At 35.2% G+C, this 23,029-nt stretch overlaps 1 protein-coding gene and 1 non-coding gene across 4 annotated transcripts in view; one reads left to right on the top strand and one right to left on the bottom strand.

Moving 5' to 3' along the window:
- The window catches only part of PDE5A (phosphodiesterase 5A), a 125,625-nt gene that overhangs the window by 57,218 nt on the left and 45,378 nt on the right, over positions 1-23,029 (bottom strand). For all 3 annotated transcript variants that reach the window (XM_050792344.1, XM_050792346.1, XM_050792345.1), the window contains exons 4-7: positions 12,263-12,334; positions 10,573-10,662; positions 8,079-8,216; positions 5,578-5,645 (exon numbers count right to left, since the gene is read on the bottom strand). In XM_050792344.1, the coding sequence (XP_050648301.1) occupies positions 5,578-5,645; positions 8,079-8,216; positions 10,573-10,662; positions 12,263-12,334 (368 nt within the window). The remainder of the gene's footprint in view (positions 1-5,577; positions 5,646-8,078; positions 8,217-10,572; positions 10,663-12,262; positions 12,335-23,029) is intronic.
- On the top strand, positions 14,878-15,004 carry LOC126955875 (small nucleolar RNA SNORA11). Its single transcript, XR_007726161.1, has one exon. It is a non-coding gene; the product is annotated as a small nucleolar RNA SNORA11 (small nucleolar RNA).

Genomic DNA, 23,029 nt, shown 5'->3' with positions numbered 1-23,029 from the left:
CTCAGGTTATGGAAATTTACTCCATCTATAAGGACCTGCTTATTTTAATTGTGATATCACTAAAGAAGTAGGAAAACCTAACAATAGTAGACATTTCAAGATAAAATATAGTTGGCCCTTGTACCCACAAGTCCACATCTTTGGATTCACCCAACTGCAGTATCGAAAATAAGTCAAAGAAAAAAAAAACATACATTTTAACAATAGTACAACATAACAATTCTTTAAATAGCATTTACATTGTATTAGGTATTGTAAGTAATATAGAGTGGATGTGCATAAGTTATAGGCAAATACTACATCATTTTATACAAGGGACTTTAGTGTCTGCAGATTTTGATATCCGCAGGGGTTCCTGGAACCAATTTCTCAAGGATACTGAGTGACAACGGCATACATCTCAGGAAAAATGTCCACTTGCTCTAAGTTTCCAAAGTTCCAATGTTTTGCCTATCTTCTGTCCCTCCCACCCAACCTGCCCCAGCTGCTTCTTGGGACAGTGGTTTCATATGGCGTCCTTCAGTGCTAGTGATTCCATGAAGATTCTCAAACTCTGTGGCCTTGTTCCTGGTCAAAATATTTCAGTCTTCCCTTTGTTGTACATTTTACTTTAAGTGTAATTTGGTCAAACCAAGTACTGACCACTTGTCTAGTATTATGTATACGTGAAAAAGAATGAAAAGGAAATGACAGAAGAGTGACATAAGAGTAAATGAACTTTGAATATTTCTTGAGACTAGACTGAGAGTCTGCGAAGGCATGCCAGTTATCATATACATCAGATCTAATACACTCCTGAGGTCCTACTTCACACATATTATCTGGGTGACACTCAAGAAACGGTTATATAAATGCAGGGTTTAGTTTAATAAAACAACATTTAAAACTATAAATATTTTATAAATAGCAGCAGCCTAGAGAGAAGAAAATAAGAAGCTATAGTGAAAAGAAGAAAAATGAAAAGGTGACCACCAGGAGAAGGAAGTACATTGGAGAAGTAAGTATCCTCATAAAATCTATTTTAAAATGATAATTATCATATCAATAACCATTATTATTCTTATCATCATCATTATTATAAGAGTAGGAGCCAGAAAAAAATCCAAAATGGTTAAGCAATTTGTCAGAGATCAGGAATTCAGACTTACACTAGTTAATATACAGAAGGAGAAGTAGAAAAACTAGTTATAAATCAACAAATACCTGATACCTTATTTAACTCCCTGAAATTTTTAGGTTTTCCCGATGGTTACTTTAAGTGAAAACTGAGCATTAGATTTATTAAAGTTACATGATACCATGTGTCTTTCTTACTCTATAAGAAATGTTGATAAATTTTTAGTTCCTAAACTCAATAAATACAGATTGAATACCTTAACCATTAGAGGCACCCTTAACAGTATATGGGAGACAAACTTACACAGGTCAGTAACTGTCATAGGGGCTTACAATCTAGTAGAAGACTGAAACAGAATGAATAATGTGTTTAAATTACATGGACTATTTGGGTAGAGTCTAGTGCAGAGACTGCCAGTTGTCTTTTGGTAGTTCTCCTCCCCTTCTGTTTGTCTGGACATACATGGCCACCCAGAATAAAGACCACACTTCTCAGCCACCCTAGTGGCTTAGTATTGCCATCTGTCTAAGTTCTAGACAACAGGATGTAAGAGTAAATGTTTGTGATGGCTTCTAGTAACCTTCCTAAGAGATAGGTGATACCTGCTATCTGTCCCTTCTTTCCCTGCCCCCCATCCTACTGTTTAACATGTGGATATAATGACTGGAGCTGCATCCTTGACCCTTAAGGAAAGGGCCATACCCTAGGGATGTAAGGTAGAAAGTCCAAAGGTGTCTTGGTCCCCAAGGCCTTTGTGGAGCAGAGCTATAGCACCAAGCCTGAGCTGGCTACCTCTGGGCTTTTATAGGAGACAGTAATAATACTGTGTTATTGTTTAAGCGATTTTTATTTTGGGTTTTCATGATCCACAGTCAAGCCTAATCCTAAGTGATACAGTGTAACAGTGCAAGCACCACACATGTGGAGAAGATGGACAGGTAGCACCTAAATGGAGTGGAATAGGGAAGAAGTAGCATTAGAGAGATGAATTCACAGCTGGCTGAGACTTTTTAAAGGAGAAACATCAGGAATGAAAGGTAGAGTATTCCAGGCAGGAAAAAACAAAACAAAACAAAACAGTATAAAACACATTGCTGACATAGAAGAGTTATATGTGTAATTGGGAAACACTAAATAGTTACAGATTGTCAAGAATAAAATGATGATTTCAGGCTGAAAATGTTAGGCTAGGACAGATAGTGAAAGATTTTGAAAATGTAATACAAGGAATATGGATCTCATTCTTTTAATGATGGGAATATTATAGTGGCCTTTAGAATGTGCCTCAGAGCTCCAATTGCAGAAAGAGTAGCTAACCAATGTCTCACGTTGCTGTGCTCTGGAAGCCATCACCAAGTTTGCACTGAGGTCACCTCTACCAGGGCTGGTCCCAGAGAAAAAGACTGAGCACACTAGGGACACTAAAGTAGGCCTAATCCTGGGAGGTCCAGTATTCTTCTCACAGTAAATTTCAGCTAGAGGACTTCCCAGCAGCCTTGCCAAACCTTCCTTAGAACTGTTCAGCTGTCTAGGATACTTCTGTACAACTTTCCTTCCTTCTTTCTTCCTCTACTTACTTCTGGGTCAGACTTTCGTGTTGGTCTGATGGCTTTCCTGGCTTCTTCCCTCTGGTTCTCACAGGGTGTTTTCTCTAATAAATTTCTGCACATTTAATCTAATCTTGGCATCTGTTTCTTGGAAGACCTGGACTAACTCACACATTTAAGGCTTTTTGTACAATGTGTATCAATGAACCGTATATGAATGCATTGTTGGGATGACAGAATTAGGTACATGGAATTGGAAAAGATAAATTTCTGTGCTTTAGAATTAAATGGGAGTCACTGCAGGCTAATGTAAACCAAAGACCAAAAAAAAAAAAAAAAAAAAAAAAAATCAAATAGACACGGAAATAATAGCTAACACTTACTAAGTACTTACTACATGCCAGAAATTTTCTGAAGCATTTTATATACATTATCTCATTTAATTCTTACTATAAACCTACTACCACTACAGATGAAGAAACTGAGCCTTTGAGAGATTAAATAATTTACATGAAGTCTCATAGCTAGTAAGCCCACTACGTGGTGAAACTTAAATACTTACATTTAAATACAATCAGTCTAACTTCTACATTCTTCTACGCTGTATCCACAATTTTTTAAAGTAGTAGTCTTTACTTACTTAATTACACTTATATTTTCTAATATGATAATCAATAACAAGTATAAACTAATAGGTATATTCCAAGAAAGTGACCTAAAAGGATTCATTCTATGTATTTGTCATTTTATGACACAAATGTGCATTTGTGAATGAACATGAAGTTAATTAGTATGGAATTATAGCACTAAAATACCTACTTCTCAAAATAAGAGCTAACATAAACTGCACAACATTATACTCATTTTTTTCCTTCTAATTGGTTGGCTCTTGAATTGAAGTACAAAAATTCTAAAACTTCCCACCATCTGGAAATGAGCCTCCCTTCGGAAATTCCTGGGCAACTTAACTCCCAAGAGCTTACTATGCTTTATCCCTCTTATGATATCCTTCTAATAATTATGTGTAATGTTCACCCTGAATATGTTGTTTTACATTTAACATTTCAAAACCATCTTCAGTATATTAATTTATGAAGTCATTAGTGGATTGGTTGGAAAAATCTTGAATGAGCTATGCTTTTTAATTGATAAATAACTTCCTAAAAAAAATGATTTGCTTACTGCTAACATCAAATTGCCTAGCATTTCACCAAATGGAGAGACGGCAAAGTTTGGATTGGCAAAGTTTTTAATAATGAGAATCGAAGTCCTAAACTCTACTAATAATCAGTTTTAGAAACATAATAAAGAATCTGCTGGTGAAAAATAAGCATCAATATTAGTTTTGCCCTTTTTCAAAATGTTAACATTACTAAACACCATTTTAAATTCAGTTATTGCAAAATTAGGCCTGTTATCTAATTTTTATTAAAAAAAACTCAGAGGCCTTTTACTGTATCACTATAACAAAAGCTAACTTTAAATGTTTCATTAACGTAAGCTATTACTGTTGAAATGATTTTCATTATTGTAAAGTCAATTAATATATCAGGTAAAATGATCCATGTAAATTTGTCTCTTTTAAGGTAATCACACTGACCTATTTATCCTTTATAAAAAAAAATCTTTATTCTAAGATTGTCTTGGAATCATTAAATCAGTAAGTGGAAAGATACTTTCCATTTGCCTACAGAGAGGGAATGTGGTATTTAGAAACAAATATATATATACATGAAATCAATAAGTGGAAAGATACTTTCCATTTGCCTACAGAGAGGGAATGTGGTATTTAGAAACAAATATATATAGCGCAAGACATTTTTGTGTTTTTTTAAATGCATATTTACCAGTAGAGGTCACTATCACACCAATTCACTGGATTTGTCCAGCTACTGCTAAAAGAAATTACAGGGCCTGGCTGAATTTATACGAAAAAAATCAAAAGCCAATACCTAAAATACAATACAGAGGGATATGCTGCTCCACAAATATTAAAAGATCATGTAGATAATTAATCATTTTGAACTTTTAATATGATTATCATACTGATTTTCCTATTGTCCCATGGAAATAAAGGTAAATATATAAACATAGATATATATATTTCTATCTATATATAGTAACTCATTATTTATGCAAGCCAAAAAGTAAAATATTCAAATATTTACATGTGTCCTACCTAGAAACCTTCTAAAATCTTCTTTTCAAAAAAGGAAAAAGGTATTACAGCATCATAAAATTAAAATACTAGATATTAATGTGCACATTTTCATACGTTCCAAAAGGATTCAATACTAACTAAAACAATGTCAAATCTGCTAGGAAATGCAATGGCACAGGAGCTCAGGATAGAATAGGTGTGGAGACGGGATATAATCTTCAGTGCATGATCAGCAAAGCTAAGAAGGAAATAAAGGTCAGCTATTCAATTATGACCATGTGAACCCCAATTCCAGGACATCAGAAAACTCTCTGGTTAGAGAAACCATGTTTTATCTCCCTAGACTACCCACTTCATGCCCAAGTCAGCGGTAAAGGCTTAAGGTCAGGTCTACCTTCTGAGTCAAATGAATTCCCCATCTGCCTCCAAGTTACATTCTTGCCCTTTGCTAATTCCTAAAATCCTTTAATAGGAGAAAAGGCCCTTCCTTGTACCACATTGTCAAAATAATAGTCTAGTAATGAGTTTTGATTTAAATATAAATACTTAACAAAGTAACAACTTTAAGTCGCTGTGGTCAATAGTCTCTCCATCTTGATGGAGGAAGAGTTAGGACTGGAAATGTGAGAAAAGACAAGAGACAATAAAATAATCTGTAGCTTGTATTTCTTAAACCAAACTGGTCATAAAATAACTATTTAGCCAATATTACATACATGTGATAAAGACAAGTAGAGAATAAGTGCTTTTACCTTGTTAACATATCAGATGATTTTTCTAATTCCTCACACTCCATGTGAAACACACTAGAAAAAGAATCCTAAAAATAGACAACACAGACTGAGAAATAAGTTTGACAAGGTAATAAAAACTATCTAGATACAGACATACATGCTATGGAATTGACAAAAGATCCCAATACTTGTAATATATTTTTACTTATTCTTGGACAAAATAGACCCAAGTACTCATTTTATGACATCCTCAAAACTGCTTCCCATTTCGTTCATGTTAATTTCTGATTTTGTCTTGGAAGAATGATTATACAAGTACTATTTGTTTTTTCTAGGTACTGATGGATTTATTAGTTTCAAAATTTTTTATGCTTATTGAAAATTCTCAAGTTTTGGCTTTTAAGCTTTAAGTACATTGATTGTTGTTAAATCCCAGGTAAAGAATCCCTTCTTAAAAAGATGTTTCATTCAGTCATACTTTATGTGATTATTAAAATAACTGTGAAAAATTTAACAACATAGAGAAATACTTCTGAAATTACATTAAAGGCGTGGTGGCTCATGCCTATAATCCCAACATTTTGGGAGGCCAAGGTGGGCAGATCACATAAGGCCAGGAGTCTGAGACCAGACTGGCCAACATGGCAAAACCCCTACTCTACTAAAAATACAAAAATTAGCTGGCTGTGGTGGCATGCCTTTGTTATCCCAACTACTGGGGAGGCTGAGGCACATGAATTTCTTGAACCTGGGAGGCTGAGGGTGCAAGCTGCGATCGTGAGATCGTGCCACTGCACTCCAGCCTGAATGATACAGCGATACTCTGTCTTGAAAATAAGAAAGAAAAAAAATTTTTTTTAAATCACATTAAAAAGCAGAACAGCACATTACACCCATGCTCTATTTATATAGAATTGGAAGAAAGCAGAAAAAAAATGATAGTTTAATTTGAGGATAGAAGAAATCTGTACATTTTTTTCCTCCTCACCTTTGCTCACGCTGTTGACGTATTTTAAAACAACAAATAAATGTAATACAAACGAATATAAAGTCACCTAATTCCTTTTCTAAAACCTACAACTTAAGTGGTCAAAAAGTGAGTAAAATATCCTAATAATCATATTGTTGTGCTATACTTTCAAGTAGCACTGATCCAAATCAGTGTACTAACCATAACAGGTGTTAACTGGTAGAAGTATCCACTGAGGGTGAATTAAAGTGATATTTAAGTTGTCTAAAAAAAGTAGTGCTTCACATATAACTTTCAAAAATTAAATGCAAAAAGTGGGTCATAGAGCAAAAATTACAGGTTAAGTGACATACTGCATTAAGGAATTCTGACCTGAAATTTAAAATGATGTCTACTATATTATAATCACCTTTATATTAAAGATTTTATAACTGATTGAAAAATATGAAATAGTATCTATGAAAATACTGATTACCTTTTAGCCTAGTGAGTTCTCATTTGATATTAATGAGAATTTTGTATTAAACAATGCATTCATCTGACATATATACACATCCCAAATGATTGAGATGTTGGCTCATACGGTATAGTCCTTATATCTAAATCAACTAAAATTTCTTAATATAAATTAAATATTGAATATCTTTTATTTTTCTACTTCCCCCCAAAACGTAACTTCAGATATCATACGTAGATTATAACTAACCTATATAAGTGGTAGTCCACACTCTCTTTCCTATTAATCCACAAATGAACAGCCTATTCTTAGGGACTAAAGGAAAAAGAAAACAAACGACTACAGCAAAAAGAAATATCCCAGAAACAGTGATTCATAAGTTGAGAAGGGAGAGAAAGTGCATAAAGAAAAACTGCCTTAAGCCAGGGGCCCTGATTCTACTGGCAAACTCAAGACAGCCGGCCTAGTGTAATTAGCACTCTGTGACAACACTCTATCTTTTCCCAGACACCTGAAAATGTTTCTTCACATTACAAAATCAATGGACTGAAATCTACCAGTTAGAAGAGTTTAGTGGTTTTCCATTGTTGGTAAAAATATGGGACTTATGGGTACCATTAGTAATACTCCTACTGGGCTATGCCTTTTGGTTTCTATACAATTTCTGGCAAGAAGAAATTTTTATACCCAACCCATTCAGAATGAGGAGTCTGGTCTGCCTGTTCATAGCAACTAGGGCACCAGTATTCCTGACCGTGAAAAGTCAGCACACTGTAATGACAATATATTTCTCCACGAAGATAGTGTGGCCATTGATAGAAGCAGAAACACACATTCCCATGGTAATTATTTTCAGGAGGGTGGGATGGGGACATGAACAGAGGTAAAAAAGGGTGATGAGGCACCCTCCACCCTCCACCCCTACCTGTCTTCAACCAGAAGAGCTCATATCCTGATTGGTTTTATATACATACTCATATGCATTTGGGTTTGAGAGAGGGTTCTAAGACCAAAATGAGGTTTAAAAGCAGTGCTTACAGAAATATAAGTTTCTGTCTTTCTAAAAATAAAGAAGTCATACTCTGTACTCACGGAGCAATCTTCATCCACTATGAAAATGGTGCATTTCTGCACTTGCATAAAAGAGATAATAGTGGCAGCTATTTTCTTCAGAATTACTTCTAATGATTGTTGTTCTTCAAAAATTAAACTAGCAAGGTCAAGCAGCACCTAGACAAAAATATTAAGAGCTTATTATTTAGCAATTGTTTGTAATTATTAAAGCACAATTATTTATATGGGTTATAAATTGTTTAACCTAGCAGGTTATAATCAAGTCTGCATTCAAATATTAAATATGTCTCCACTTATTAACAAAATCCTCCATTGACTGTTAATATAGTTAATATAGTTGTTAAGATCACAGGCCCTGAAGCCAGAGTAATCAGTTTTTAATCCTGACTTCCTTTCCTGCTAGCTTTGAGACTGAGGGCAAATTTCTTGAACATGGGGATATTAATAACATTAAAATCACAGGGCTTTTAGGAGGATTAAGATAATATTTATAAAGTATTTTGAACACTATCTGGTACATAAAACACACTGTTAATGTTGTTCCAAACTTTTTAGATCAATATTTGTCAACATTATCAATATTTTTACAGAGTACAGTAAAGATTACCCATCAAAGTAAACAAAGTCTTAAGAATTTCCTTTGTGTTTTTTTCTGGTATATTTCTCTTTCTTCTGAACCTCATAAGTACTACCAAAAACTCAGTGGAGGTGATGCTATCCTAGCTGAGGTCTGAAAGATGAGTAAGAATTATTCAGGTGAAATAGGGAAGAGAAATATTTCAGGCAAAAATAATAGAATTGAGAGAAAGTAGCATACTGAAAGTTTTGATCAGGTTTTATAAGAGCATAGACTATAAAGAGAACTGGGAGATGAGATTGCAACATTAAGCAGAAAAAGAACCTGAAAAGCACTGTGTGTCTTTTGAAGCAGTTTAAACTGTGATGCGCTGCAGGAAAGATGTGGTGTGATCACATCTGTTTGTAAAAATAGGGACTGGATGAAACGATGGCAACAATAGAACAGGGAGAACACTGCAGTTAAAGGCAATGGAAGGTTGCATATCTTATTAACACAGATTCTAAACAGAGAAAATAGAGGGTAGAGAAGATGAATTATCAAAGAAATAATGAAAAAAGAATTACACAGAAGTAAACAGTTTGTTTAAACCTCCAAAGAGATGAACCAACATACAGATGCCAGCATGATGAATGAAAAAAGAATAATATTGTGAAATTAAGTTACAAAAGCAAATATAAATAATCTGAAAAGTTTATAGACACATAGACAAAACAGATATATATAATAATATAAAAATACAAAATATGTATTATATATTATGTTATATATTTGTATTGTAGATAATAAATACAAAATAGTTATAAAAGAGCCAAGAATAAGGACAACATGGATGCTAGTTAGGAGACAAAGCACTACTTCTAAATTCTGAGAAATTGATTTTTCAATTTAGAATTTTATACCCAGCCAAAGTGGCAGGATGGTACAATACATATTTTCATACATGCAAGGACTCAGAAAGTTTACTTTACCAATACCCTTTCTTAAGTAGTTAATTGAGAATGTGCTGCAACAAAATAAGGAAGTGAGAAAGAAGTAGGGCATCTAAAAGATAGTGGAATCTTTCTAAGAAAGCAATGAAGAAAAGTTCTATGATGACACTAGTGTAGCAGGCATAGGGCTAAATAGTTTAGCTTGGAAGAAGAAAGGTTGGAGAACCTCAGTTTGGACCTCTCCAAATAGAAGCAGAAGGGGAATTCAACAGGATGCCTAATATAATGGACTTTGGGGAGGGGTGGAAACAAGAACATGAGGCTATACTAGAGCAAAGAGTTCAAGGAAAAAAATTCAGAAACATCAGGAAAAATGAAAAGTTCTATAACAAAGGTAATATGAACAACATTTACATAATTATAGTGCTTATAAATAGTTTCTTTAAAATTGCAACTTTAGAATCAACCTAGACAAAGCCCAGGAAAAGTTCATCACGGTTGTAGAACAGTATATATTACCAATGTGGACAATTGTAAAAGAAAAAGTCCAGATGGGAAAAGCAGGGCTAAGGAGTGGTAGTTGGGAAAACGAGATAAAGAGAACGGGGGATGCTAAGACACCCATCTTACAAAGTATGAAATCAAGAGTAATATCTATAGTTGATAGAGCAAGACCTAAAACCATTATTTAACAACACAAGTGCAACCCATACAGTGACTTAAAACAGTGATAGAATGATTCCAGTAAGATAAGGGTAATGGCAAGTAAGGTGTGGTGCAAGTCAAATAAATCCTCATCTCCCAAGTTAATGAACATTGTATAACAAGATAAAAAACTAAGCCTGGAAAATAGGAAATAGAAATGACTACTAGAAAAAATAAAGTATTGAGAAACTGAATCTGTACTATCTAAATTTTTAATAATCTGCATACATTACTTTGATAAAAATGTAACAATTTTTAAGAAGTATTTCTATATACTTTCTTTAGTAATCAGACTGACCTGATTTCTCTTGTTCTCCAGCAGTGAAGTCTCATAGAGCTGAGCATTATGAAGAACAATACCACAAAATGCCAAATAAGCAGCAAAGTCCTAAAAAACAGATAAGAGAATAGACAAATAAAAACTGTACATAAAACAGTCTAGTTATATTGCCTGAAATACAGGTCCCCAAATATTTACAGTTAGAAAGCCAAAAGAGTAGATGTTTGTTCTACATAAAATTAGGATGATATAAACCAAGTCTTAGCTAAAGGTGCTAGAATAGTCTCCTAAGGTATAGATTAGGTATAACTCAATAAGGAGAAAAAGGAGAGGAACTAAGATAAAGACCTCTTTATACCACTTGAAGTTACAATTTATTCTATGCAAAATTTGGTTTAGCCTCTCCATGATATTAAGACTTGGATCTACGCTGAAACTATTATATAAATAGCTTGTAACTCATTACTGCAGCAAACAACAGCTTATGTACTCATTAAAAGAATATCCACAATAAAAGCATAAAGTTAAATATTATATAAGGTTGCAAACATTACTTTAAATATGTCATTTTTAACATGGATCTATCATTGTTATACTATACTAGGGTAATATGTTTACAATTATATAAATTATTGATATAAATATTTAGACAGTATACCTTATCCACAATGTGATAGAGCCTTAAAAATTCAAATCAATTCAAGAGGGAGTTATATTAATGGATTATAAACATAATAATGGAATATAAAGCCAATCCAGGAACCATGTTTTCACACCAAATATTCTCAAGTGCCATGAACAGAACAGGAGCCTAGATGTCTATTACTCCGATTTTTAAAAAGTATTTGCTATGTTCCAAAGCAATTATAACAAGGGGAGCAACACAGGTGCCAACATAACCTATAGCATAGAGATAAAAATAACTGTCTTGTTTGAATGTTTTCCAAATTCAAAAGCTCCTACCAATTTTCAGGGGAACAACATAAACAGCAATGGGCTTGGGAATAGGAATAATTCAGTAGGCTATGATATACACATAATTACTTATTCAATAGGAGAAATAATGAAACCTACTCATAGAATGAATTTATCAACAGTCTTAAGGGCTTCTGTCCTTAAATGGAAAGCATGTCAATGAGGTGTGTGGAAGGTATTCCTTCAGAGTTGAACAAGAATAATAATAAAATAATGCTCACTGTTGCTCTCTCTGAAGCTAAATTTACATCATCTATCCTGAATTCACACCTTGGCGCCCCACTGTCTGTGTGCAAGGCTTATAAAACATTCAGAAATTTGCTACACCAGGAGGCAATTCCAATTTTTAGCCAGTCAAAAGTGCTGAACTTGTAGCAGTGTTTTTATGGGGTTTTACTCAAGGTTGGATCCCTATAGCAGTGATGAAAGGTAAATGAGATAGTTAAAATGCCACAAGTCACCCTCTGTGTGGCCCCAACATGCCCAGTGCAGGCTTGGCAGCACAGCAAGGAGGGAATTTGGGGGTTTCTGCTGACTGAATAACACAAGTACTCAGATGTGAAATCATCGCTCTATTTAGCCTAAGATACACTTTTGAAACTTTCAGATCATTTTTAACTCTAATCTTTTTGTGTGACCAACAATTTCAGCAACAGCTAATCCTAGAGGTGTATATACTACAAAGAAAAAGCATCTTCCTAAATTGGCTCATGCTTGACACAAGTTTTGGTACCTTTTCATCTTTTTCAGTAAATGTCCCACCGTTTCCTGATTTCTTGTTGATGGCCTGGGCTACACCAACAACCTGGTATAAGGAGATAAAAGTGACAAATTTTTTATTGACTGAAATTACTGGTAAAAATTCACTAAAATGTATTTATAGAAGATATCCTGCATGTGCTGTAAAATAACACTAGTCTACAAAACAAAAGCAAAACCCCTCATCAGCATTTGAGCAAGCTTTACATCATTTACCATATTCTTTCATCCTAATAAGAATTCGAACATTTTTAATTTATTAGGGCCCAAACTATGTTTGATTCTGTGATTTCACCCTGTATTTTGAATGAAATTATTTTAGCAATCACATTTTAAGTATATATTTTCCATAGTTTTAAAATATAAATAATAAATTTTGATTACAGTTCCAATAAAGTATATAAGAAAATGAACATTTTATATGGGTTTTAAATATAATCTTTCAAAATGGCTAAAATGCTCTTTTACTAAAAATGAAACAGGACCTACTGGCCAATCATGGAAAGAATGCAGGAGGATCATTAGGGCAAAAATAATTCTTAATGTAAGGATGTAGTCCAACTTCTTTTGAAATTTCTGCCCTTGAAAATTATTTTACCTTTAACAGACTTATTTTTGGGAAAGAGGGTACTGAAAAATCAAAACAGGAATTAACATGCTGAGGCTTATTTCAAATAGATGAGAAGGCATTTGGAAGTTACTTACCTTTTAGTTCCACCTTCATTTTGAGTTATTACCTTAGTCTTATAAAGACCTTCAACTTACTCTTCTCTCCGCTTTATTACTTTTAAATTCTACTCTTTCCTTTCTTCTGCTATTTAGTATCAGTGGAATAAGCTATTATCCTCTAACTGGCTATACTTCAGAAATATGTATCTTTAGTTCTATGTGGATGGTTCACTTTGTTTTCTCAGCTCACTATAGTATCTTAGCTTTAAGAAAAAGATATAAAATCCTCCTCTAGGATAGCAGAATAAGAAAGGGGAAATACCTTATTGTCTTACGTAGTTTTCTAGTCTTCTTAACATTTTTCTCTTTTTTTTTTTTTTGCCCATATGGTAAAAGGATATTAACTGTTTTTAAAAGCAGAATTATGCAATTATCCTATACCTTTTTATTTCCTTTAGAGCAACTCTCTCTTATTTTTACATACTCTTTAGCTCTTGAAAACAGCAGCAGATTTCCAGATGTTCTAACTTCACTGACTAAATTTCTAGTAAAATTCCTCTAAGGTCAAAAATGTCTGGATTGTAGTTAGGAATGTTCACTGGAACTATAATCAGAGCCACTTGAAGTTCACTGGGGTCTAATATAGAGTAGTATAATTCGGTTATTTTAAATGCTCAGATATTCATTCATCCACTCAACAAATACTGAAGTGCCTATTATGTACCAAAAAGTAATAAAAAACTGGGGAAGTGATTACTCTGAAGGAGCTCAGAATCAAGAATGAGTGATACATAAACATAGACTTATAGCGTAGTAGGATGGTGGGATCCGTTTCATGAAACAGTGTCCGTGGATCGCTAGGAGCACTGAAGGGGCACTTAATGTGTGTAAAAGAGAAGGAGTCTCAGAAATGACATTTAATTTTTTTTTCTCTAATAAATAGTTTTACAAAGGAAAGACATAAACTTTAAATCTGTGTTTTAAGAAAGATGAGTTTCAAACAGATATAGAAAGTATTATGCAAAGTTTCTGATAAATATGTAGTACAAAAAGTATATATTGATATGCTATCTGTACCTGGAACTGTATAAAGCAATGTACTAAGCAAGAAAATAGAGAGAAAGCTCCTGCTCACTCAAAAATATAAAAAGACAAAAAATCAGCTGCTTATTAAATGATTACTAATCAAACTATATTAACATTTTAGTCCATCATCATATCAACATAAATTTACAGTGAGATGATTCCTTTCAGTCTTTTTTTTTTCTTTTTGAGACAGGGTCTTGCTCTGTTGCCCAGGCTGGAGTGTTGTGGCACAATCACAGCTCACTGCAGCCTTGATCTTCCAGGCTGAGGCTACTCTCCCACCTCAGCTTCCAAGCAGTGGGACTACATGGAAAGCATGTGCGTGCCTGGTTAAATTTTTAACATTTTTTTGTAGAGACGAGGTTTCAGTATGCTCAGGCTGGTCCCAAACTCCTGCGCTTAAGCAATTCTTCCGCTTTGGCCTCCCAAAGTGCTGGGATTACAAACATACAGTAAGATAGAAGAAATAAATTCAATGATTTATAGCATAGGAGGGTGACTATACTTAACAAAAATGTTGTATTGGGGTGACAGACACTAGAAATACCCTCATTTGATCACTATGCATTATATACATGTACCAAAGTTTCACATACACCCTGTAAATTTGTACTAATAAATAAATAAGTAATAAATATTAAGAAAAACAAACCAAGTTCTGTCAAAAGACTATTAGCCCAGGAAAATATAGTTGGTCCTTTGTATTCAACTGTGATAGGAAATATTTGACAAAAAAATTTTACAACCCACAGCAATAAAAATAACATCAAATAAATATAGTAGGACAATTATATACAGAGCACTCACATTATATTAGGTAGTATAAGTAATCTAGGGGTTTGCTCAGAGCAGGGGGCTGAAGAATGGCTCCTCTGTTTACAACACATGGAACAGGCATCTGGGGTCACTGTGACAAGGGGCACAAAACTTGTGGCTCCCTAAGAACAAATGTCCTACATGTGTAACAAAAAAAGTAACCCAGAGATGATTTACAGTGTATGAGAGGATGTGCGTAGGTTTTATGCAAATATTATGTCATTTTATATAAGGGACTTGGGCATCCACAGATTTCGGTATGAGGAGATGGAGTGGAGTCCTCAAATCAATCCCACTTTGTATACTGAGGGACAACTGTGTATCTAATATATATATGTGCCTCCATCCCCAGAAGGGTGACATTTGAAAAACGACACTAATAAAAACAGATGAAAAATAGAATAAAAGGCATAGTGTTTGTCCAGGGTTGCATACACAGTAAAAGACAAATGACAGTTTAATTCTCTGACTTTAAGGATCCTGAGCAAAACTAGCACCCTCTGCCCTCATGTTCATATAAAGTCAGTCCTTCTTTCTGCTGTCATCCATTGCTTCTTCAAACAAATTAGATCATTGTCTTTAAATCAAGTAACTGCTAACTATAGGCTTTGAAATGTCCATTTTTAATGACAGCTTTTATTCTAAGTATATGTCAGACTCCATATGAGCGGCAGCACTCCTAAAAGCATTAGCTTCCATATCAGAATGTCCATTCATTTTTGCCTACCTGCTGGCTAACTACTCTCAGATACAGGTACTGCATGCTATTTCTGTAAAAGCGCAAAAAAGTCTTTCTGTTTTCTATTTTACTGGCACGATGCACAGCACAAATGGATGTTATGTCCTCAAAGGGTTGAGTGTTCTTTTAGGAATGCAAAGGCCAAGACTTGACTCTCACTGGGTGAGCAGTGTGGAATGTGACAGCTGGTTGCTTCAGGGCAACTGATCATTGCCACAGTGAGCAATTTCTTCTTCAATAAGCAGCTGCCCCAGACATTTTCTGAGGCCGTACATCAATCCCAATACATTTCCCCATCCCCAGTTCAGAGGATGCTCAGCATGGAAACTAAAAGCAAAGGAGGAAAGGACAGACTACAAATCATAGCTATCCCTCTCTCTCAGCCTCAGAAGATCTCCATTGCAATGACAGAACTCAAGACAGTCTAATCTGAGCCAAATACAAACTTTACTAAGAAAACTAGAACTTAACAATATATAGAGGAGTTAGGGGAGAATCTTCCCTAGTGCTCTTTTCAAACTTTTCTTTGACTCATTTATTCATTCTGCCATAAATACTTTATTCAATAACTACTAAGTGCCTTTATGTACCAGTAGTGAAGAAAACAGATGAAAATCCCTGTCCTCATGGAGGTGACATTCTAATCAGTGTTAGGCTTGGGAATCCCACCCCCATACCCTCTCCTCACCTGCTTTACAGATGAGAAAACTGAGAGTGAGAGAGTTGACACAAGAGATCCAGGCTTTCTGACTTCTCTTCTGAATCCTAAGGAATCATCAAGTTACGGTAATATTCCACGTGGTAGGCAAAATAATGGCCCCCAAAGATGTCCTTGTCCTAATCTCTGGAACCTATGAATATGTGACCCTTAAATGACAAACGGGGCTTTTGACATGTGATAAAGTTAAAGATCTGGAGATGGGGAGATCCTGAATTATCTAGGTGGGCCCAATGTAATCACAAGGTCCTTGTAACGAAAAATGGAATGCAGGAGAGGCAGAGTCAAGGAAACATTTGACGATGCTATTCTGCAGGTTTTGAAGACAGAGGAAGGGGCCATGAGCAAGGGGTACAGGCAGCCTATGGAAGCTAGAAGGGGCAAGAGAACAGGTCCGTTTCTAGAGACTCCACACAGAACACACCCCTATAGATGCCCTGATTTTAGCCCACTGAGAATTATTTAGACTCTGAAGTCCAAAGCTTCAAATAAAATATGTGTGCTATTTTAAGTCACTAAATTCCCGGTAGTTTTTTTACAGCAGCATTAAGAAACCAATACATTCCATCCAATTATGATTCCTATATTCTTGCATTCTTTTTCTTCTTCTCCACACCTCATTTTATCTCTTCTGTTTCACTATGTAAATCCTCACTGTCTTTGAAGAACGTGACATCTCATTCCTAATCATCTTCCTGCCTTCAGTCTATCTTTGACACTTCAGCCAAATTTATATTCTTGGGGCACTGTTGTGCATACACAGATCACCTCATTTCTCAAAAATTTTAATGGTTTCACCCATCTACAGAATAAAAATTAAAGACTCTACCTAACATTCCACACCCTCAACTTAACTAGATCACTTACATGGGTCTTTGGATTAGAATACTGCCATGTCATTTGTTCACATAATTCCTTGAAATATCACCTTCCACCTTCTCTACTGAGGCCAAATCTCCAAAAAATCTTCCCTTCAAACCTACCCCTCGAAACTCTGTGTGGCAGTTGTATATGCCCTACACCAGACAGGGTATTCCTTTTTAACCTTTTAACCTCATTTTTTTTTACTCATATCCTAGCCCTGCAAGTAGATTATTTTCTAAGGACATGATTTATATTTTATGCTTTATGCTACTAACAACATTTTGCATTGTTTTACATGTACTCAAAGGTTGAATAGTATTTGCTGTTGATGATAATGGGAGAAATGCCAGCAAGAATAAAAATTTTTAGGGTGATGTACTAATTGAACAATGCACATTCAAATAATAATTAATTATGTCTTCCCATTTTTGGCTCTAGCCTTTGCTTAAGATTAAGAAATCCATCCATATCTGAGAACTTTGTGTGGCAGTAAAAACTTTATGTTCTTAATAAGCCATTAATTGTGGAGTTGAAACTTATAGCCTAAGGTAACACTGGAAGATAAAAGAAAGGAAAGCTTGAGATTATTTAATTTTTAATTTAAAAAGTATAGAAAAATCACAAAGAATGAGATAGTAAGCATCCATGCCTTTGCCATCTAGAACAGTGGTAGTGTGAGACTTGTTAAAACACAGTTTCATGGGTCTACCCCCCAAATTTCAGATTTTGTAGATCTAGATTGGGGCCTGTATTTCTAAAAGTTCTTAGATGATTACAAATGCTGCTGGTCCAGGGACAAAAGACACTTTGAGAACTACTAATATAGAATTACTAAATGTTAATATTTGGTGATGTTTCCTTTATTAATACTATTAAATTAAGATAAAATTAAATTGGACTTCCTCTTTCCAGTCTCATTCTTCTTCCTCCTGTTCTTCCTACCATAGTCAACCTTCTTCATCATACTGTTAAAAAATATATAAATCTATACACAAAACATAGTACTTTTATCTTTCAAAAAGATTTCTTAAATGAAATAATACATACAAAACATTTTGCAACTTCCAATTGTATTCAATGTTGTTTTTTAAGGTCAATTCATATAGATCTGGTTCATTCATTTTACATACAATATTGCATTCCATATCAAACTGTATTCATTTGATCTCCAAAGAATGGATGTCTGAGTTGTTTGCAACTTTTTACTACTATAATCTTTGAGAAACACCTTTGTATATTCTTCTTGTGCACATGTGCAGCAACTTCTCTGGTTAAATCTTCAAAAAGATTATACAAAAATTTATACCTTTACTAGCAAGGCATAAGAATCTCCATTAACCTCACATCCTTACCAGCGTCTGGTGTTATCAGACTTTTTCAATGTTTGTCAATCTGATGGGTAGAAAACTGTATATCACTGTTGCTTTAATTTGTATTTTCCTGATTACTATAGAGAATGAACATCTTTTTTATTGTTATTGGCTAACCTGGTATCCTCTTCTGTGTTGCCTATATGTACATTAGCCAATTTTGACCATTTTAGTTATGGTTTTAGGATGGGCTATTATTAATGGATTTTAGAATCAAAGTTAGATATTTCTTTAAGTGACTGGTAAGATTGATTTTATCCTTCTGTATATACAGGCTATTTATCTTTATACTTACTTTATATCTCAAGGGAATGTTTACAGATATTCCATGGTTAGGGGATGAGACAAGGATAAACAGAGGAGAATGATGCTTTTACTTTACTCTCACAGCCTTCATGGCTACGAATGGGCAGCCAAGTAAGTTGGAGAGAAGCGTCTAAGGAATTGAAAGATATAAAAAAGCAATGCCCTGAAGATAACTGGCATCAGAAATAACATGATCAATGCCATTCTTTCTAATACAGTTAAGAAATCTCTTCCTCACTAAAACCAGAAAAATTCAAATGCTAAAGAGTTTGCCATTAAAAAAAGGAGAAGGGAGGGCTTGCCATGTAATAGGCACTTTGTAACTGTTCATTCATTTAATCCTTGGCATAATCCTTTAATTATCATTCCCATTTTATCACAGAGCAATCCGATGTTCAGAAAACTTATATAACTAGTTCAGGAATATGAAGACCCAGACACTCTCCAGACTTGATTCCAAGGGCTACAATTCTTTCTACTACTCCCCACAGGAAAAAGTGAAATCAGCTCTAGTATAAAATATAGGCCTTTTTTTTTTTTTTTTTTGAGACAGAGTCTTGTTCTGTCGCCCAGGCTGGAATGTAATGGCGCACTCTCGGCTCACCGCAACCTCTGCCTCCCGGGTTCAAGCAATTCTCCTGCCTCAGCCTCCTGAGTAGCTGGGATTACATGCGCCCACCACCATGCTTGGCTAATTTTTGTATTTTGAGTAGAGACGGGGTTTCACCATGTTGGTCAGGTTGGTCTCAAACTCCTGACCTTGTGATCTGCCCACCTAGGCCTCCCAAAGTGCTGGGATTACAGGTGTGGGCCACCGCGCCCAGCCAAATTATAGGCTTTTATGAACTATTCTTTTATACTCAAGGAATCATGGAGACCAAGGGTCCTCCAGTACACACCAACGCTTAGTCTTTAGATCTCATAAGTATGCTTGTCTTCTTAATGCACATTTTCATCAAAGGGAATGGAACAACTTCAAAATTATAACTCTAAGAAACAAAGACAATCCAACGTGGCTGCTAAAAGTTGTTTTCTTGGACTTAGATTATAAGTCTCGTAACAAGTTTTCACAGCCAAGAACCACTTATGCAACATTAAAAAGAAAAAAATTCTACGTATCAAGGAAAAGTGAATAATAATGCAGTATCAAAAATAAGTAGATTCTTCAAGAAAAAGCAAAACTAATTTGTGGTGATAGATATAAGAACAGTGTTGCCCATGGGTGGTGAGGATTGATTAGGGAATTAGTTATACAGATATATGCACATTTTTCAAAACTCATCAAATTGTACATTAAGATCTCTGTGTTTCATTATACATGAGTTTTAAAGCATTTTAAAAGCAAATGAATATGTAATTGCTGAAGGTATGTGAAAGTCGCCCATGTGCCAAGTTCCCAGCTGTCTAGGTAATGTTGAAGCAGGCTGAAGTCCTGGTCATTTGTTCTGTGCTATTAGGCAGGATGGTCACTCCCCAGATGGGGCCAGGGCAAATCCAGTCTCTGGGGGTCAGTAGCTGTCCTGTCCCAGGAACATCCTGTGGGAATAGAGTCAACCTGAGACTGGGGTTCTTCCCCATGAGGAAATGCTTGGCATAATTGTTGATCCTAGTGTTTATTCTCATCTCTTTGAACAATTAAAAAAAAAAAAAAATTACCCTCCTGCCAAATAGTAAACTCTCTGCCACACTAGCTTTTAAGTAATGAGGTAAAGCTCTTAAACCTAGAACTAAAGGGACTTTTTGCCTTATTAGATCTTTCTGTCCCTTGATATACAGAGATTCTGTCCAGAGACTGAACAGCACATAGCCATTGTGAGCAAAGTCTCCATATAAGCCCTTTAAAAACTGCCAGAGACACAAAGGTTACATAGCAGAAAAGAGCCTGCTGTCTTTCCCATGGCAGGGTACATTCAGTGTTTACTGTTGTTGTTTAACTTTCCATTCCTTCATTTGTCTGGCTTTGCAACATTCTCAGAAGGAGGAAATGGACATTTTCTGACCCCCTCGAAGTGAGAGCTCTGCAGTAGGCACTGCCACATTCCTCATCTCACTAGGAATTCAAAACCACCCTGTGTGTTTGCACTTTATGCTGAAACTTTACAAACCAGTCGCCTAAAGCAAAGACAGAAGAAACTTGCTCAAGGAATCACTGCTCCTAAGCCAGCACAAGACCAAGTCATTTTTGCTACAAAGTCAGAGGTCTTTCTTTCACACTCTGCCTCTCTGCCTAAGTGACAGTAAGCCTAAAATGTCAATAAAAAATTTCGTATATCAACACAGGTTATACAAGTTGTACTTCATATCAGAATAATTCCACCACTGTTTATGTTCACCTTTACACAATACATTGCCAAAAATGACTTCAGAGCCCTGGATCTATTTAATAATGAAGATTTATTTTAAGGGTGGTATCCTGCCTGACGCCAGGTGTTGGCCTGAAAAGCATAGGCTTACCCTGGACAGTGTTGTTGGATTTGGACTCTGTTAAATCAGGATCAAGTTTGTTCCAGCACTGCCTGAACTTATTATGAGTCCATGTCTCTATAGCCTTGTAAAATGCCCTGCCAATAAAGCCTCCTGATAATTACAGTGTAAAGTGGTGTGTCCATAATGGGCACCTAATACAAACAGAAAAGAAGTAACACAGCAAAAATGGTTAAAAAGCAAGTTTTGTGCATCAAAACACTAAACAGGCTGAATAAAATTTAAAAATTAAAGTTGGTATCAAAGGGGTTGAGAGAATGCCTTCTTTACTAGAGCTGAACTAAGTGTTTGGATCACTGCTATTGCCTCTGCTGGTCTAGCTAACCACATACATAGCCATTGAAAGCTAGATATCCATATAATTTAACATAAGATATTCAAGAAAAACATATGTATGTGTCATGTATATATATGTACACACATAATTTCTTTACATTCTAAGTCCTTCATATGGAGAACATAGCTTATTATGTTCTCATAGCCAAAACATAATTTTATCTCTAAATATTATCCCTCCAAATGGAAGATGTGCCTGAGAATGTATGAAAGCACAGATGCAGACATCTGTCTCACTAGCGAAACTCCTAGTTGTAGGTGTCACCAGCAAAAAAAGACATGACCTCTTCTCCATAGCTGTGCCAGTTAATATACAATGAAGTAATTGTAGACATGCCTCAGAGATATTGTGGGTTTGGTTTCAGGCAATGGCAATAAACTGAGTTACACATATATTTTGATTTCCCAGAGGATATAAAAGTTATTTTTAGACTATATTGTAATTTCTTAAGTGTGCAATAGCACTATGACTAAAAAACAATGTACACACCATAATTAAAAAATACTTTATTGCTGAAAAATGGTAGCAATCACCTTAGTCTTTAGCTAGCTATACTTTTTGCTGGTGAAAGGTCTTACTTTGATGTTGATGTCTGCCAAATGATCAGGGTGCTGGTTGCTGAAGGATGGGGTTGTTGTGGAAATTTCTTAGCATAAGACAACAATGAAGTTTGCCACCACAGATTGACTCTTCCTTTCGTGATAGATTCCTCTGTAGTATGTGATGCTGTTTGATAGCATTTTACCCACAGTAGAACTTCTTTCAAAATTGGAGTCAATCTTTTCAAGGTGTGCCACTGCTTTATCAACTAAGTTTATGTAATATGCTAAATTATTTGCTGTCTTTCAACAATATTCACAGCATTTACAGCAGGGGTAGAGTCCATCTCAAGAAACCACTTTCTTTGCTCATCCATAAGAAGCAACAGTTCATCTGTCCGAGTTTTATCACGAGATTGCGGCAATTCAGTTACATTTTCTGGCTCTACTACTAATTCTAATTCTCTTGGTACTTCCACAAGATCTGCAGTTACTTCCAACAGTGATGTCTCAAACCCTTCAAAGTCATCCATGAAGGCTGGAATCAACTTCTTCCAAATTCCTGTTCATGTTGATAATCTGACCTCCTCCCATAAATCACAAATGTTCCTAATGGGATATAGAATGTTGAGTCCTTTCCAGAAGGTTTTCAGTGTACTCTTCCCAGAGCCACCAGAGGAATCCCTATTTAGGTCAGTTATGGCCTTACGAAATGAATTTCTTAAATAATAAGACTTAAAAGCAGAAATTAGTCTTTGCTCAAATGGGCTACAGAATGGATGTTGTATCAGCAGGCATGAAAACGACATTGAT

This window comes from Macaca thibetana, chromosome 5 (assembly GCF_024542745.1).
Source record: "Macaca thibetana thibetana isolate TM-01 chromosome 5, ASM2454274v1, whole genome shotgun sequence".
Lineage (NCBI taxonomy): Eukaryota > Metazoa > Chordata > Mammalia > Primates > Cercopithecidae > Macaca > Macaca thibetana.
The sequence above is the reverse complement of the archived record's forward strand: the minus strand, read 5'-3'. Positions and strand labels throughout refer to the sequence as shown.